This window comes from Palaemon carinicauda, chromosome 28, assembly GCF_036898095.1.
Source record: "Palaemon carinicauda isolate YSFRI2023 chromosome 28, ASM3689809v2, whole genome shotgun sequence".
Classification (NCBI taxonomy): Eukaryota; Metazoa; Arthropoda; class Malacostraca; order Decapoda; family Palaemonidae; genus Palaemon; species Palaemon carinicauda.
The window spans coordinates 34,474,435-34,489,703 of record NC_090752.1 but is presented as its reverse complement, the minus strand read 5'-3'; the positions used below and the strand labels follow the sequence as shown (position 1 = coordinate 34,489,703).

General features: G+C 37.7%; 1 protein-coding gene across 1 annotated transcript in view; it reads right to left on the bottom strand.

Annotated features, from left to right (window-relative positions):
- The window catches only part of Rtel1 (Regulator of telomere elongation helicase 1), a 265,901-nt gene that overhangs the window by 103,394 nt on the left and 147,238 nt on the right, over positions 1-15,269 (bottom strand). The window contains exon 14 of the mRNA XM_068351830.1: positions 10,988-11,150. Coding sequence (XP_068207931.1) covers positions 10,988-11,150 — 163 coding nt within the window. The remainder of the gene's footprint in view (positions 1-10,987; positions 11,151-15,269) is intronic.

Genomic DNA, 15,269 nt, shown 5'->3' with positions numbered 1-15,269 from the left:
GAGAGAGAGAGAGAGAGAGAGAGAGAGAGAGAGGCGTAAAATAGCGTACGTAAATTTTTATTATTATTGTTATTATTATTATTATTGTTGTTGTTGTTAATAAAATTATTATTGTTATTATTATTATCATTATTATTATTATTATTACTGTACAGTATTATTATCATTATTTATTATTATTACGGTATTGTACTTAATCTACGTACGTTCATTATGCGCGGGGCATCTTCTATGAGTAACCAACGCATCATGTACTGTAAGACGGGTTGTGATTGGTTCAAGCGCTGATAGATGACGAATCAAAACTCAAGTTTTGTTATCTAGCCTGTGATTGGTGCTTTGCCCGCATCTTCTACCCGCAGCATCAAAGTTCTCGCGGGGCTGGATCGTTCACTTTCTCTTTCCGCGTATTGCTGAGTAGACGTTCTTAAGTTTGTGAAGTTTAATCTGTGCTGTGTGCGACTGTTTTAAGTTGAACTTTTTGTTGAACTTTCTGTTAAATCCTACTATACAATGCCTCCCAAGCGTTCTGCTTCTAGTAAGGCTGGTAGTGAGCCTAAACGCCACCGAAGGATGATGACGATAGCCGAGAAGATTACGCTTCTCGACATGTTAAAAGATGGTAGAAGTTACGCAGCCGCCGGCCGCCATTTTAGCATCAACGAATCCACCGTTCGCTATATCAAAAAGGACGAGGCGAACATTAGAAAGATTGCTGCAATCACCTTTAGCAGATCAGCGAAGGAGTCGTTACAACGCGTAATAAAACGATCGTACGCATGGAAGGTGCTTTAGCTGTGTGGATTGCCGACTGCCGGAAGAAGAACATAGCGTTGGATACGAACACCATCCGAACAAAGGCTTTGAGCTTGTATGAGAATTTTGCGGCAAAGGAACCTCATGACGACGATGGCGACCATGCTGAAGAAGATGATGATGTAGATGAACCTCAACCAGGGACCTCCACTGATTCCCAGCGTCAGAAACAACGTTTTTCCGCCAGCAAAGGATGGTTCGCGAAGTTTCAGAAACGCTTCGCCCTGAAAAAGCGTTTCCCTGCATGGGGAGTCTGCTTCCGCTGACACTGCCGCTGCTGAAACTTACGTGAACCAGACTTTCAAGAACATTATCGCTGAAGGTGGATACAAGCCGGAACAAGTGTTTAATATGGATGAAACCGGCTTGTTTTGGAAGAGAATGCCGTCGCGAACTTTCCTGTTCAAAGAGGAAGCCAAAGCCTCTGGCTTTAAGGCATTCAAGGATCGCGTTACCCTCGTGATGTGTGGCAATGCTGCTGGATTTTTGTTAAAGTCGGGGCTTATTTATAAGTCGAAAAATCCTCGCGCTTTGAAAAATAAAAATAAGAATCTCCTTCCCGTGTACTGGATGCATAATCAAAAAGCATGGATTACGAAGATGCTGACCTCCAACTGGTTCCACCAGTGTTTCATCCCGCAAGTCCATGAATATCTCTTAGAGAAGGGCTTGCCATTCAAGATCCTTCTCCTTATGGATAACGCTGGTGGACACGCAACTGACCTGTCGCGTGAGGGCGTTCAGGTTGAGTTCCTGCCACCCAACACCACGTCATTAATTCAACCGATGGACCAGGGGGTTATCAGGGCGTTCAAGGCCCTCTACACGAAGAATACCTTGGCGGACCTCGTTGCGTGTGTGGATGCTGCCCAAGATGACGAGGATGAAGATTTCAACTTGAAGGCGTACTGGCAGCAGTACACCATAGCCACGTGCCTGCAGAATATTCAAAAGGCACTTCAAGAGATGAAACCTGCAACCGTGAATGCGAGCTGGAAGAAGCTGTGGCCCGATATTGTTTACGACGACAAGGGATTTACTCCGTCGGAAATCCAACACTCTGCAATACGGAAATCTGTGCAGTTGGCTGCCATAATTGGAGGTGACGGGTTTGGCGACATGACGACTGAAGACGTCGACGAGTTGTTGGACTGCCATTCCCAGCCCCTAACTGACGCAGGACCTCGAAGACCTGACGAAATCGGCAAGTGAGGAAGAGAGTGAGGGTACCCAGGAAGAGACCCAAGAAAATGTCGAAGAAACGGGCTTAACATTAGAACGGCTTGCCAAGTTCTGCAACCATATGAAGGAGGCGAAAGAAATGTTACAAGAGTGGGACGAGGATATGGTTCGCTCGATGCAATTCTGCAACAAGATCGATGAAGACATGACTCCCTACAAAATGCTCTTGGATCGAAAAAAGAAGCAGCGGCAACAACTTCCGATCACAATGTTCTTCCAGCCTCGCAAAAAAGAGCCAGTTCCTCCTGCTAGTACGCCTTCGGAAGAAATTGAAGAAGTTGAAGAGGTGTCCCAGGAAAAGACACCTCCGTCTGAAGAGACGTAAAATACCATCATTGACTGCACAGTAGAACACATCATCAGCTTCATCATCATCATTTCTACTGTGCAGCAAATTCATCGCCATCACCATTCAAGTTTTTCTTGAACTTCTTTCGTGGTGAGTACAGTAACAATCTTTATTTTTTACTTTAACCTGTTTTATAGTTTAGTAATGTACGTACTGTATGCAATTAAGTTAAAGGGAAGGTTTTAAAAGTCTACATGTTGTAACCTATCATATTTTTTTTGTTTAAAATTTACATTTACGTACGTAAAACAATCTCTCTCTCTCTCTCTCTCTCTCTCTCTCTCTCTCTCTCTCTCTCTCTCTCTCTCTCTCTCTCTCTCTAATTGTTTTCCTGCTTTGCTACGTACAAGTACTGTATAATTTATATTTGTAAGGTAACATATTTTGTAAATGCTTTTACTGTAAATACTGTATGTACTGTATCATTATTTATCACTATCATCATGCGCGTTAAATGCCTTGTTTGTTCTGAGCGTGGTTGTTTACTGAGTGTACACGCCGTCGTTTCAGGCGGCGTCATAAAGAAAAAGATTTCATTTGGAAGTCCTAAGAAAAATACGTAAACTAAAACATTGGTAATAAAAAAATCAACATACAGTACTGTATAATCAATATAATCGATGCAAAAAACTAACCTATACATATATGTGTACACTAAATGAGTTTGTTTCTTCATTATGATCAGAGATGAACGTAAACAAAACATTGGTTGCCATTTTTTATCGTGCTTTTTAGGTGTTTAGGAAACGCATGATATAAAATCGCCTTTAATATTTGTGCCTGTTTTAGTTTAGGGTGCTGTAGTACATGCATTAAGTGTTCTGTACATTAAAGGGTGGTTTGTTAACAGTACTACGTACAAGGGAAGGTTTTAAAAGTCCGAATATACATGTTAAATAAATAGGTAAATATGCTGTCACTACTTCGCGGATTTTCACCTATCGTGCCCGCGTCTGGAACCTATCTACCGCGATAAACGAGGGTTCACTGTATACCACATTGTTGAAAACAAACCTCAGAAAAGGTTGGGAATCTGGGTGTATGGGGATGTGGAAGTATGCGTCTCTTAGGTCGAGAGAGACCATCCAGTCTCCCTTTCTGACCGCTGCTAAGACTGATTTCGTGGTCTCCATGGTGAACTTTGTCTTCGTAACAAAGACGTTGAGTGCACTGACGTCTAGCACCGGTCTCCAACCTCCTGTCTTCTTCGGTACTAGGAAGAGACGGTTGTAAAACCCCGGTGATTGAAGGTCCGAGACTTTCACCACCGCTCCCTTCTCTAGCAAAAGAGACACTTCTAGTTTCAGGGCTTGTCTCTTTGACTCCTCTCGGTACCTGGGAGAGAGGTCGATGGGGGAAGTCGCTAGAGGAGGTGTGCGTACAAATGGAATTTTGTACCCCTCTCTGAGCAACCTCACAGATTGTTGGTCTGCGCCCCTCTTCTCCCAGGCTTGCCAGAAGTTCTTGAGTCTGGCTCCTACTGCTGTCTGAGGCTGCGGGCAGTCAGACTCTGCCACGTGAGGACTTGGCTCCTCTCTTCTTTCCTCTCTTTCCCTCGGCACGAGTACTTCCCCTGCTGGGAGCTCTGCCACGAAAGGGCGGAATAAATCTGGACGCCGGAGTGTCTATCCTAGGTCTTGCAGAAAAGGATGTCGAAGGAGTCCCTTTGCGAGCAGAGGACGCAACCAAGTCATGGGTGTCCTTCTGCACGAGTGAAGAAGCTATGTCCTTAACCAATTGTTGCGGGAACAAAAACTTAGATAAGGGAGCAAAGAGCAGTTCAGATCTCTGACAGGGAGTAACTCCTGCCGACAGAAAAGAGCAAAGGGACTCTCGCTTCTTTAGGACTCCTGACGTAAAAGAGGAAGAGAGCTCATTGGAACCATCGCGGATGGCTTTATCCATACAGGACATAATAAGTAAGGAGACATCTCTATCAGCCGATGAGATTTTCCTACTTAAGGCTCCCAAACACCAGTCAAGGAAGTTGAAAACTTCAAAGGCTCTATAAATGCCTTTCAGCAGATGGTCAAGGTCCGAGGAGGACCAACTAATCTTCGAGCGTCTCATGGCTAGGCGGCGGGGAGAGTCTACAAGGCTTGAGAAGTTGCCCTGGGCAGAGGCAGGGACTCCCAAGCCGAGAACTTCTCCCGTGGCATACCAGACGCTCGATCTAGACGAGAGTTTAGACGGAGGGAAGGCAAAGGCCGTCTTCCCCAAATTCCTCTTGGTTTCCAACCAGTCGCCTAAAAGCCGTAAAGCTCTCTTGGATGAGCGAGAGAGCACAAGTTTTGTAAAGGCTGGCATGTCAGCAGGTACGCCTAGAACAAACTCAGACGGCGGCGAACGAGGAGCAACAGCGACGAAGTGATCGGGAAACAACTCCTTAAAAATTAACATGACTTTCTTAAAGTCCATTGATGGAGGAACTGTTCTGGGTTCGTCTATATCTGAAGGATGATCCTCAGGCTGAGGGTCAGCAACGTCCTCATCTGAAGGATCCTCATCTGACAACTGCTGAGAAACAAGCAAAGGGGTTGGCAATGCTTGACACGCAGCGTCCACACGCACTGGTGCATTAGTAGCGGACCAGGACGCAACGTCATGTAACTGCTTGACAGTCTGTGAACTGTCAACAACAACAGGTGCGTGAGGACGCACGGCGTCCACTCGAGATTGTTTTGACTGCCTAGCCTGAGCAGTCAAAACAACTCTAGACTGCGGTGGTTGACGCTCAGCGTCAAAACAAGTCAACTCCGATGGTTGGCGAACGTCCTGAACGTCAACAGGAGCATTAGTAAGTGGCCTAACGTCCAAATGCGGCTGAAAATCCACACGAGACCGCATCGAGTGAGGCTCTACATAACGTGACTGACGTGACTTGGCTACGCCAACGTCAACAGGACGCACAAAGGTTCGTTTGGGCGGCTGAAGGCCAGGATCTCGATGAGATAAACGGCTACGCTCAACGGGAACCTTATCGGCAGAATAGTCTTCCATAAGGGAGGCGAGCTTAGTCTGCATGTCCTGCAGTATAACCCATTTAGGGTCCACGGGAATGGGTGCGGTAAACGACGGGGTTAACGTCTGAGACGGCACAACCTTGCCTACACCAAGACTTTCTGAGCCTGTGTAACGTTGCTGCTTAGGCGGCGAGCAGTCATCCGATGACTGCAATGGGTCAGAACTGTCCCAATGACTACATCCAGGACGCTGGACCTGTCCTGAAGGGACCGACTTTCGCTTAAGGGGCCTAGAAACCTTGCTCCACGGTTTCTTATGCGAAAAGCCTTCGGAAGACGAGGAGAAAATGGGCTCTCTCGTCTTATGGTAGGGGCGATCTTGGTGAGATACGCCTGATACCATAGAGGGAACGTCTGTTCGCTGATCAAGGCCTCTCGAACCCATAAGTCGTACGACATTACTTCTCCCCTGGGCTTGGGAGCTTGCAAGAGGTCTCGGACTAGGTGAACGACAGGCACGAACAGACGAACCCTCGGTCGCAACACTGTTCACAACACTTTGCGCACTAATCACTTTCCCACTATTTTCCGCTGTGGCACTCTGACACTTAAGCTCTTTAACGTCAGCCATGAGTTGATTACGATCAGTTGCTAACGCTTCAACTCTTTCCCCCAAGGCATGAATAGCACGTAACATGTCTTGCATAGATGGTTCCTGAGTGCCAGAAGGGGGGTTAGGTACAACCACTACAGGGGAAGGATTAGGTTCAGGGGCATGTGGAGAGGAAAAATCTACTGACCTAGAGGAACTTCTCCTTACCCTATCTCTCTCTAGCCTACGTGCATACTTATCGTATTCGAGCCAATCGAATTCTGAAAGGCCCACGCATTCCTCACACCGATCTCCCAATTGACAGGTTTTACCCCGACAATTGGAACACACAGTATGTGGGTCGAGAGATGCCTTTGGAAGACGCCTATTACAGTCCCTAGCATTACACTTACGAAATCTAGGTACTTGTGAAGGGTCAGCCATTTTGAATTAGTCAAAGAAAGTCCAAAAAAACAATCCAAGTCATCAACAATTAAATCTGTTCAATAAAGAGTTCAAGAGTTTAAGTTGAGGAAAAACACCTGCACTGCGAAAGCTCAAACCAAAATGAAGTACTTCACCAAATATGTTGAGAAAACTCCAGGTTATACAGCGAGTATTGATACGTCTTGTCGTCAAGGTCGACAGAGAAGAATTGAAGGGTTTGTTTACATGCAGGAGTGGTATCTGGCCGATAGTTGGCGCTGGTGGGCACACCCGCAACCTTCATAGCGATCGCTCGCGAGTTTTTGAGTGTGTTTTCTGTCGAGCCGCTGAGCAGCAGCTATTATATATTCACCGGCTAAGTTAAATATTTAAAATTTGTTCACCACATATGGAGTAAGCAGAGGGTTACAGGCACCTCCTTAATCAAGAGTAAAGATATAAGGATCCAGGCTGCCACCTCAGACTTCTGCATCATGAATTCTAGGCGTCCAAAAGAGCAGCTAGAAATGCAATAGTAAAATGGTTTTGATGCAGAAAAGAGAATGTAAATATTAAATTTAAGGCTCAACGAGATTATCCCAAACCTGGGAGATACTGTGTACCACTACCTACCACTTGGAGTTATTATTATTATTATTATCATTATTACTAGCCAAGCTACAATACTAGTTGGAAAAGTAAGATGCTAAAAGCCCAAGGGCTCCAACAGAGAAAAATAGCCCAGTGCAGAAAGGAAATAAGGTAATATAATAAAGTAATGAAAATTAAAATAAAATATTTTAAAAAACATTAACAACATTTATACAGATAATTCATATAAAGACTATAAAAAGACTTATGTCAGCCTGTTCAACATAAAAACATTTGCTGCAAGTTTGAACTTTTGGAGTTTTACTGATTCAACTACAGTACCCGATTACGAAGATCATTCCACAACTTGGTCACAGCTGGAATAAAACTTCTAGAATATTGTGTAGTATTCAGCCTCATAATAGAGAAGGCCTGACTATTAGATCTAACTGCCAGCCTAGTATTACGAACAGGATGGAACTGTCCAAGAAGATCTGAATGTAAAGGATGGTCAGAATTATGAAGAATTTTATGCAACATACATAATGAACTAATTGAAAGACTGTGCCAAAGATTAATATCTAGATCAGGAAAAAGAAATTTAATAGCCCATAAGTTCCTGTCCAACGAATCAAGATGAGAATCAGCAGCTGAAGACCACACAGGAGAACAATACTTGAAACAAGGTTGTAGGAAAGAATTAAAACCCTTCTTCAGAATAGATTGATCACCGAAAGTCTTAGAGACTTTCTCAATCAGCCAATTTTTTGTGCAACTGAAGAAGACACAGACCTAATGTGTTTCTCAAAAGTAAGGTTAAGGTTTGAAACAGGACAGGTTAGGTCTGGAATATTACTCTGAAATAAGAACTAAATGGACTTCTGAGGTACCAAAGAAGAACTAAAGGGAGTAACAAAACTATACTAGTTACAATGTAGTAGCCAAAGGCTGGAGGGGTAGTACCTTTACATTCCCTCTTTAGGCAACAAGCCTAATTTCTCTGCTAAAAGAAAGCCTTCCAAAACACAAGAATAAACAGCAAAGAAAAGTATTTCAAGAACACTTTTGAGATTATTAACCACAAACAATTATAAAAAATTAGCTTTTGAAATCTGCATTTATAGTTTTAATTTATTAGTTCTAATGAATGATTCAAATGAGGACATTACACTATACTGAAATCTATAACAGGGTCAATTAACTGATTAGTCTTATATAAATCAAAATATCTTTGAGTTATTGAAGACTTAAGAGACTAAACAGAACTATAAACAGCAGCCATTCTTATTAATAGCGATTACAATTTAACAACACTTATCCTCCACGTAAAGGGAGAATTGAGAGGTATATACTGTATTCTTAAAAGCAGATATCTCCAAAGACTTCAAGGCAAAGTCTGCATCAGAGCTTTCTGACAAGTTACAAAGAAGTTTTAATTGTAACACTTAATTTGACACTTAAATCTTAAAACGGATGTTTACAACTGGGAAGTTACTTCTGCATATACAGTAATAATTCTTGATACAAAAGTTTCTGAATAAGAAAAATTCAGGACAAGTAAAGAGATACAAAGATTTTATTTGCATCGTATTATGAAAAACTCCTCAAGATATGAAACAAGATTCACCTGGCCGCCGAAAAATAATGCTAAAATTTGCATGCCACAAAACTGTAAACTCACCAATATCCTTCATTGGTTATCTCCCTACTTTGATCCTAGATACCACCATAAGATCCTCTTCACCTATTTTATATCAATAAGTATATTTTAAGTAAAAAACACAATAAACAGTACTGTATTGTGTGTATGTACAGTACGTACGTGCGCACTAAGCTACTATGCATATCAAACATTAGCGATATATTTTTCTTTTATTTCAGTAAATAAATAATAGATCATAACATATATTTTGCTTTTAATGTCATGATTATTCATTCAAATTAATTTTACATCAATAAGTACATTTCTACATTAAAAACACAATAACCAAAACTGTACTGTATTTATGAACGCACACTACTACGACGCATATGAAACAAAACACATTAGCGATATTGTATATTTTTCTTTCACTTCAGTGAATAACAAATCTTAAAATTTTTTTCCTTTTAATGTCATGATCATTTATCTTGAATTAACTTTAAATCAATAAGTACATTTAAATTAAAAACACAATGAAAAGTACTGTATTGTGTGTATGTACAGTATGTATGTATGTACAATGCTACTATGCATATCAACACATTAGCGATATATTTCTCTTTCATTTCAGTGAGTAAATAAGTTGAAAAACTATTTACTGAACAATTGAAGTTTAATCTTACAGAGTAAGTACACATACGTATTAAAATTAATGAATCTTGCTTGTACTACAATAAAATTGACTTATCACCAATGAATATTGATTGTATTAATGAACAATAAATTACCTACAGGTAAAAATATGCGAAAGTTGAAGAAAACGGTTTGGTTATGCACGGTAGAAAACATACCTCTCTCTAGTGAGGGTAACATTAATAAAGTACAGTACATACGGTACTATATATTTTGTATATGTATAGTATTGTACTATACAGTACAGTACTGCATGAATTATATTATTTTCCATTTATTATTGCATTTGTGTTCTAATAACTAGTTCATTTACAGGTGTCAACAATTAGGTTAAGTATATTAAATGATTCAAATATATTTGGCTGTATTTCATTGTGGTTATAGCTTTATATTAAAATTTAATATGGGGTCTTTATAGGGCTTGGAACGAATTAGGCAATTTACAGTATATGAAAAAATCATGATATGAAAGCCTCTCCAGAACGAATTAATTTGGTATTTAGTGGTATTACTGTATGTTGAAGTTCAGGGACAAAAAGCATAACCTAGGCAACAACACCTCCAGAATAAGAGCAATGTATCATTTTGTGGATTAAACTTATCATCATTTCCAACTATATTTCTTCACCAAATATAAATAACTCACTATAATCTTTAAGTCTCCATGGCAAGATTCATAATGGTATAAAAAGCATGTGTGTTAATATTTACCCAACTAACGTAAATCCGTGAAGAGCTAGTGGCCAAGCTTGCAAGTGGACCAAATGCATTATTATCTGGAATGTGTTGTAGTTGACTAGCTTTAGCTGATAAATCACCAACAAAATAAAAAAGTTAGAAGAATCCTACAATATAAAACACCCTCTTCACAAATGTATAATGAGGTTGCCTAAGAGTGATTACTTTAGGTAGAGGAGGGATATAAGGATTCAAACTACCAACTCTGTCCTTTGCCTTGCAATCTAGATGTCTAAAAGAATGAATAAGAATGCTGGAATGCAGAGGTTTGGCAGCAGAAGGATCTAAAGTAAATAAAGATTTTGTTGCTCTATGGGCGGATCGCTACTTTGTAAGGATTGGTGAACATTCAGAACCCTTACTGAATGAAACAATATGTGATCACAACCACTAGACCCGACCATGGAAGTGTAGTTAGTGTAAACAACAGGAAAGGTAAGTCCGACTTACAGCTCACAAACGGAGATTCGCTGGCCTTCCGAGAATAACAAAGAAAGTTAAATAGGTTAAGAGCTTTTAAGTCTCATTACTAACAAAACTTGACTGGTGAGTGTTTGGTGTCATAGCATCAAAAAATATTCCTGTCTCCTCTAGAATTCCCCTTGAACTAGAAGTGCTTTCTCTCCTTGGACATTTTGGGAATCTAATGTCAGTAATTTTGTTCACTATGTAACTTTACCACCGCACAGTGTAAACTTTCAAGTTCCATATACACTTGAACTTGAAGCATATTTTCCCCAAGAGGATCAGTGGACATCAAACTCTTCACAACGATTACCTAAAACACGGAGCTATCCCTGTGAAAGGATAACAAATCCAGCAGGGAAGAAAATTTAAAACATAATAAAAGCTTATCACAATCTGAAGAGTGATACATCTAGATATTACCAATTCAAACAAAAAACTGAATAGCATGATACCAATACTTTTCTTACCTTTCCTTGAGATATTTTACTCCAAATTCCAGAATTTTGCCACTCATCTCTACAAGAACGCATGATTGGGTAGGATGGGAAGAACACCAGAAGACCATCAGGTACAATACGTGAAAAGTTGAGGATGGTATGTCCCAAGGAACGAATATAATTAGGATTGCTCCTGAAAAATATGCTAAGTATTAGGATAAATAAGCTAGCCTAATTTCACAAATAGCACACACTATCTTTGTTTTTTCTTCTACTTACCTGTGAGCACAAGGATGTAATAATTATAATACAATAATCTTTCTAATTTAATTCAAATATTATTCTAGAGAATCTTTCACTTTTCATAATCTGCTGTTCTCACAAATACAAAGCAGTACATGCACTACCAACAATTCTTCTTTAAGGAATAATTACAATTTAACAACCTCATGGGTAAAGAACTAATTTACAAGGAACAATGAGGCTTAATATACAATAACCTAATAAAAAACTATAGATTATACATTTCATATTAATTACGATTACCATTCAAACTTAAACAATGAAATGTACATGTTTCATACTTCCTAACTTTATTTAAATTTTCATTAAAATATCAAAACTGGCTATCAAATTAAAGAAGATCTTACTTCTGAAAACCAAATACTGATAAATTTCTACTAGGAAATGAATTCTGTACCAAGAGCTTGCTTGTAAATCTTTAGTTTGCAGATCAAAGCCAGACAGTAGGCATCCAGCATTGTAGTTAGCCTATAGCATATAGCACTGTAGATAAAAAAAATTTCTATCCACACAAATCAGTCTTTGAAGATTAAATCAAACTTACAATAAACACAAATTTTTAAAAGTACAGGATCTGTGAAAAAATGGTAATGAAATACTATACATGTAATATAAAAATTTTTTTGAAGTACTGTATACACTTGTGTAAGAGCCAATCTCGCGTCGCATATTGTGCGACACCAAAATTTTCACCCATAAAAATGATTTTATCATGTTCCTTGTGCATAATGAGAGTTCATTTTTAGAGAAGACCAATTATAATAAATTAACCTCCTTTACTCCATTTCTTTATCCCATATTCTGGTTCAATATCTTAAAAAAGTAAAAGAAATGATTAAAGTATCGTTAGTAATGTTATACTGTAATCGTTGTGTAAATGCATAAAGCCAAAATAGCAACTGAATGAAAATCATTAGTTTGTCATAAACAATCAAATGGGATAACAGCCGTTTGGTTGTATTTCAACCACCGTGCGATAGTAAATAATTGCCATAGTTACGTAACAAAAAGGAGAATAAGACTGACATACTTTTGCAGTACAGTAAACTGTACCATTATTCACTATGGAGAAAACAACATCAAAGAAATATACTGCTAACACGCTGTAACTAAATGTGAGAAAACAAACAATGTCCATAGCAGCCAAACTGTTTACAATGGGGAAAAGCTGTATCCAAAGCTGGAGAAAACAAAATGAAAAATTGGTGGGAACTCCTTATGAATGTGCAAATTGAGGAATTGAATGTAAAAGGCCAAATTTAGAAGATGAAGCGACACCGTGTCTAAAAACTGAGAAAATAGTTTCGTTAAAATTCTGATACAAGATTATGAAATTTAGGAGGTAAGAAAAATGGTCATTCCTGAGTTCATAGTTGGTGCATGCTGGTGTATTTGATTTCTGAAAAGGTTAACCAATTGCACAAAAACTACCTAAATAAATGAAAAAAATTATTAATTTCCTTAGCTTTATTATCAAGCACTGCAAACTAAAAAAATGACAAATATCAAAATTGATATTTTTCCTAATGATTACAAACCAGAGTTCTTTACTATTGGAAAATGATAACAGAGAGAAGCTGAAAACAGCAGTTAAAAGTTTCAACAACGTGTAAACAACAGGCAAGTAATTACCCTCTCGATAGTGGGAGGGGACTCTCTCACTTGTGGCTCATTGTAACATAAATTGGATTGCAGTCAAAACTTTTGCTGGGGATTGGTAATGGTGGGAAAGTTAGAGTAAAAATCTCAGGTTTGTAAAGTTAGGAAAAATTTAAATAATTTTTATAATTCATCATAATTTTATACTTCATTATGTGGCAATTACAAAAAACAAAAAGATCTCATTGCCATTAATAAAGAGGAAGAGGACGATGGGAAATGTAAGAAGCTATAGAGGTGCAGATAATAGTAGTGATCATCAGCTCCACATTGTCACACAAACAAAATTTTGAAAGCACCCAACAGGAAGGTAGTTAGAATTCCTAAGTTTGATATAATTAGGCTTCTAGAAGAAGAGCAAAAAGAAACATTTGCAATTGTATGGAGGAATAGATTGTCAGTCCTAGAAACTTTAAGAGACGAAGAGCAGATAATTAATGAAGAATGGTGAGATATGAACATATATCAGTCAGTTGGTAGTGAAGCCTTGGAACACGCAATTACATGGAGAAAGCCATGGATAACAAATGATACGTGGGATACTATAAAAAGGAGATGGAAAAATTGATTGCTGAAAATTTTCGAGGAAGTAATGAAAATTACAAAGTAGATTATGCTAAGTATTCCAGCATTGATAGTGAAGTCAAAAGAAAACCCAGAGGAAAGCAGATGAGGCTGACAAAGCTATGAATTCAGGAAGTGGCTATGGTGTAAGAATCACTCATAGAATTATTAATGAAATCTCTTCTGGGGCAAAAATGAAGAAGCACATACCCATCAAAGAGAGAAATAGACCTATTACAACAACAGAAAATGAAGAAAGGAAATGTTGGATTGAACGCTTTAGAAAGGTTATGAATAGGAGATAAGGAGGGAATAATTTGATTGATATGCCTGAAGCTGAGGAAGACCTTGATGTGCCCATGAATGAATTCAGTGTGTTTGAAGTCGAAGCTATCATTAAAAAACTCAGGAGATGGAAAGCCCCTGGTTACAATGGAATAAATGCCGAGATGATACTGGCTAAAAATGAGGTGACCCTCAGAATACTTACATGATTATTTTGTAGAAAGTGGCATGAAGAAGCAAAATCTGAAGAATGGGAGTTAGGGGTGTTTGTGAATGTGACAAAAAAAGACCTGACTGATTGCAATTATTACAGAGGAATAACACTTGCGTCAGATGTTATGAAAATATATAGGGATTCAGCGTTATGAAGCTTCATCTGTGGTGGATAACGGGGGAGGGTGGGCTGTGGCACCCATAGCAGTACCAGCCGAACTCGGTTGAATCCCTTGTCAGGCTGGGAGGAACGTAGAGAGGAGGGGTCATATATATATATATATACGTATATATATATATATATATATATATATATATATATATATATATATATATATATATATATATATATATATATACGTATATATATATATATATATACGTATATATATATATACGTATATATATATATATATACGTATATATATATATATATACGTATATATATATATATACGTATATATATATATATATATATATATATATATATATATATATATATACATACAAAAAGGGGGACATGCCGATGTGGTTAATGCTAACTCTGTGTATGTATGTATGTACATATATATATATATATATATATATATATATATAATATATATATATATATATATATATATATATATATATAATATATATATATATATATATATATATATATATATATATATATACATACAAAAAGGGGACATGCCGATGTGGTTAGTGCTAACTCTGTGTATGTATGTATGTACATATATATATATATATATATATATATATATATATATATAAATATATATATATATATATATATATATATATATACAGTATATATATTATATATATATATATATTATATATATATATATATATATATATATATATATATATAATATATATATATATATAATATAATATATATATATATATATATATATATATAATATATATATATATATATATATATATATTTATATATATATATATATATTTATATATATATATATATATATATATATATATATATATACATACACAGAGTTACCACTAACCATATCGGCGTGTCCCCTTTTTGTACATAAATTATGTGAAATTGGAAGAGCTAGAACTCCCCCAAAAAACTGGCTGGGATAAAATGAGTAGTTGGCAACTACACTTAATTGTTTCAACAAGCAAGGAAACCACAAGTAATTTTTATCCAGATTTGTTAAGTTAGCTTTTTGACTTTTGTGAAGGACTGTTGCACTCACTCCCTCCCCCCTTTGTGTCTGTGAATGCACTAGAAGATTTTTGTGTTTAGTGA